This window comes from Hipposideros armiger, unplaced genomic scaffold (genome assembly GCF_001890085.2).
Source record: "Hipposideros armiger isolate ML-2016 unplaced genomic scaffold, ASM189008v1 scaffold_1083, whole genome shotgun sequence".
NCBI lineage: Eukaryota > Metazoa > Chordata > Mammalia > Chiroptera > Hipposideridae > Hipposideros > Hipposideros armiger.
Genome location: NW_017732433.1, coordinates 383242 through 386515, shown reverse-complemented (window position 1 = coordinate 386515; position 3274 = coordinate 383242). Strand labels below are relative to the sequence as shown.

At 46.6% G+C, this 3274-nt stretch overlaps 1 protein-coding gene across 1 annotated transcript in view; it reads right to left on the bottom strand.

Moving 5' to 3' along the window:
* The window catches only part of CCT6A (chaperonin containing TCP1 subunit 6A), a 16018-nt gene extending 15764 nt beyond the window's left edge, over positions 1–254 (bottom strand). The window contains exon 1 of the mRNA XM_019632134.1: positions 88–254. Coding sequence (XP_019487679.1) covers positions 88–138 — 51 coding nt within the window. The 5' untranslated portion in view covers positions 139–254. The remainder of the gene's footprint in view (positions 1–87) is intronic.
* Positions 255–3274: the final 3020 nt, after the last annotated feature.

Sequence of the window (3274 nt, the reverse complement as noted above, 5' to 3'; positions counted from 1 at the left end):
CATCTTCATGGTGCCCTTAGGCCCCAAGTTGGTCCGCAACACGTCCTGAAGCCCCCGGGCCGCGCTGATGTTGACCGCCAACGCTGCCTGAGCCCGGGCCACCTCGGCCTTGGGATTTAGGGTCTTCACGGCCGCCATAGCTGACACAGCAGCAGAAGGAAAAAAGACCAGGCGAGAAAGTTGCCCAAATCCGGCTCAGCGTGGCCCAGCGGCGCTATCCGGGTCTTCTAGAAAAGTCGGGCGCGCCCTGCCCGCCCCCAGCGTGCCCACGCACCGTCTCCATTGGGCCGCGGGTCGGCCGGCGCCGCTCATTGGGTCGTGGTCGAACGGCGCCTGCGGCCCCGCCCCTCACGCCCGGGCTCTGGCGTCATTGCGTAGGGGAGGAGGAGCATTTTTACCTGCAGTAAAGGCTCGTGGGTATCCCGTGTCCGCGGGTTTTGCGGACGGATCCCCGCAACTAGGCTGGGCCTGCACAGATCTGTAATGCGAGAGGTAGGGGCTGTGGGCCACGTGCCCTTCCGCCCTTCGGGTGACTAGAGAGCTGGCGATCTTTCCTGGAGATCTTTGACCGCAGGGTGTAAGGTGGCATTCCTCCCTCCCCTGACTCGAATAGTTTGCCTTGTTTCCTCCCTTTCGCTTATGTTTGGCACCAGTTTTCTTGACTAAGTTCTATGTGCTTGGCAGCGTTCTAGGTCATGTGGGGTTACTGTAGTTAATCTGACTAGGACTGTGAATGAGAAAGGGGTTGAGCAAATAAACCTGATAGGTTCAGGGGGGCCATGTGCAGGCCTAAGAAGCTCAGTGACCAGAAGCAACCACACTGAATGGTCTGACTATAAAATTCCTAACTGGGCAGGTAATAACAGGTAGACCTACAACTTCCTTAGCAAAGGTTAATTTTTACCTTAAGTGAGGTCTATCCATATCTTATGCACCTAGGATAACGTATCTTTGAAATGTCAGAGTAATTTTCTTTTCCTACACCTTGAAGGCACAACTGCTGGCACCACAGCATAAGACCACAGAACCCTTCGTTATCTTGTTTCCCACATACCATCTCTATGTGCTGTAAATGTTAATTATCATCTATCCTGTACCCACCAATGTAAGAAGTATGTTTCTCCCTTTTGCCGTTTATCCAATCCTAGAGATTTCCCTGCTATGCTTTCTTCCACCTCCTTAGTATATCACCAATGGATTTCATGTAACCCTCCTTCCGTCATCTCCTTTGATTCTAATATATAAAATAGGCTGCAAAACTGCCATTCTCCAGGGCATTTTCTCCATTGAGATTTTGCTTCCCAGCATAAATAAACTCATAAAAATAAATAAACTCATAATTCTCTTGAGGTTTGGATGTTTCTTAGTTTCTTATCCTTGCCTAGGGTTTTAGGCCTAGGGAAGATGAAGAGATACAATGCAAGGTAGAACGTGCTAGATGCCTTTAAAAATCTATGGGACTCGTGTGATGGTCTTAGAGGAGAAGCGAGTCAGTTCACCCTTTGGGCTCAGAACACACTGCTGAGGCCTTAGGCCCTCAAGACAGGTTTGAAAACTCAAACTTAAGCAGTGTTGTCCAGCCTTTGAGAGGACACTTAGACAAAAATTCTGAAAAAAATGTCCACAATTGTTTTCTAGTATCCAACCCCCCCTCACCCCCCTAGTACCAGGTATTCAGTAATTTTTGTATTTTATTTTTATAGATAATGAAAATTGTTCAGAATTCAAAAAGTACCAAAGGGTATATGGTAAAAGTAGGTCTTCCTCCCGCTGGTGTAACTTCCTCCAGACAAGCATAGTTACCTTTAGATGCTCTGAATTTCCCCAGATGCTTTCTGAATTTATAAATAAATACTGGGGGGTGCCAAAAAAACGTATACAAGTGGACACTTTCGTCAACATTGCTTAAGCAGTAGTTTGCCATAATCAGAAATGTCTGGACACTGATGGTAACCACTTTGAGCACCTCTTGTAATTGCAGAAATCAAACGTGACTTGTGTTCATCTTTTGTTATCAGTATATATCAAGTATTACAATTTTAATACAGTTTTCCTTTCTTAAAATGTGTATACATTTTTTTGGCACTCTCTGTATATATCTACATAAATATAAGCATTTTCCCTCACAAAATGGCAATTTATAATACTCACTGTTGGGTATATTATACTTAAAGTATCTTGGAGATGATAGCATATCAATACAAACAGGGATTCCTTATTTTTTTTCCCCCAATTGTATTAGTCTCTTTTTATTCTTTTAGTAATCTCTTCCAGAGTTAACTACTTATGTTTCCAGGTGATGAAATGTCTAAGGAATCTACTTCAAATGTTGGCTGTGAGCATTGTCTTTCCCTTTACTCAACTCTGAATTAAGACTTTTGATCCTTTTTTTGTTTTTTAAAGATTTTATTGGGGAATTGGGAGAGGGGAACAGACAAGTTGCTGTTCTTTTGTTCTTCAGTCTACTTGTGGAGGACATTGCTTCACTGGCCTATGTTGGTATTGTGATCATTGAGGACTTCCTGGCTGAGGCAGATCGGTCGCCGGCCATTTGATGGTGGCTCACGGCAGCTCACACCGGCTGCCGGCTGCTCACACTGGCTGCCAGCCACTCATGGTAGCTTATGGCAGCCCACTGCGGCCTACATTGTCACCGGCAACTCACGGCAGCCCAGCTCCAGGTCGAGCTGTTGTTCACCATCTTAGCTGTGGAGGGAGCAGTGTCAATAGCCCATGTGGGATCCGAACTGGCAGCCCTGCTGCTCAGAGCTTGCGCTCCCAAGCCAACTCTTAACCAATGAGCCACTCAGGCGGCCCTAATCCTTGTTTTTTATATTCCAGTCCCAGAAGTAGTTTTCACTGTGGACGTTATCTAAAGACAATCCTTCGCTTTATATATAGTAGTGGTCTACCAGGCTCTAGCTTTTCCAGGAACACTACACAGGATGGATTTAAATATGTATTAAACTAAGAGGCATTCTCTCAAATGAGTTTATTTATTTTTTAGACAATCTACATGACATGATTTTCTTAAAAACAATGCCTCGGGCCGGCCGAGTGGCGCGATGGTTAAGAACTCGCTTGGGATGCCAGAGGGCCCCGGTTCGGATCCCACATATGAGGGCCAGTAACACTGCCCTCCACAGCTAAGATGCTGAACAACAGCTCAACCTGGAGCTGGGCTGCCTGAGTCGCTGGTGACGGTGTAGGCTGCAGCCCCTGTTGCAGTGGGTTGCCATGGGCTACCGTGTGTAGCCAGCAGCCAGCGTGAGCG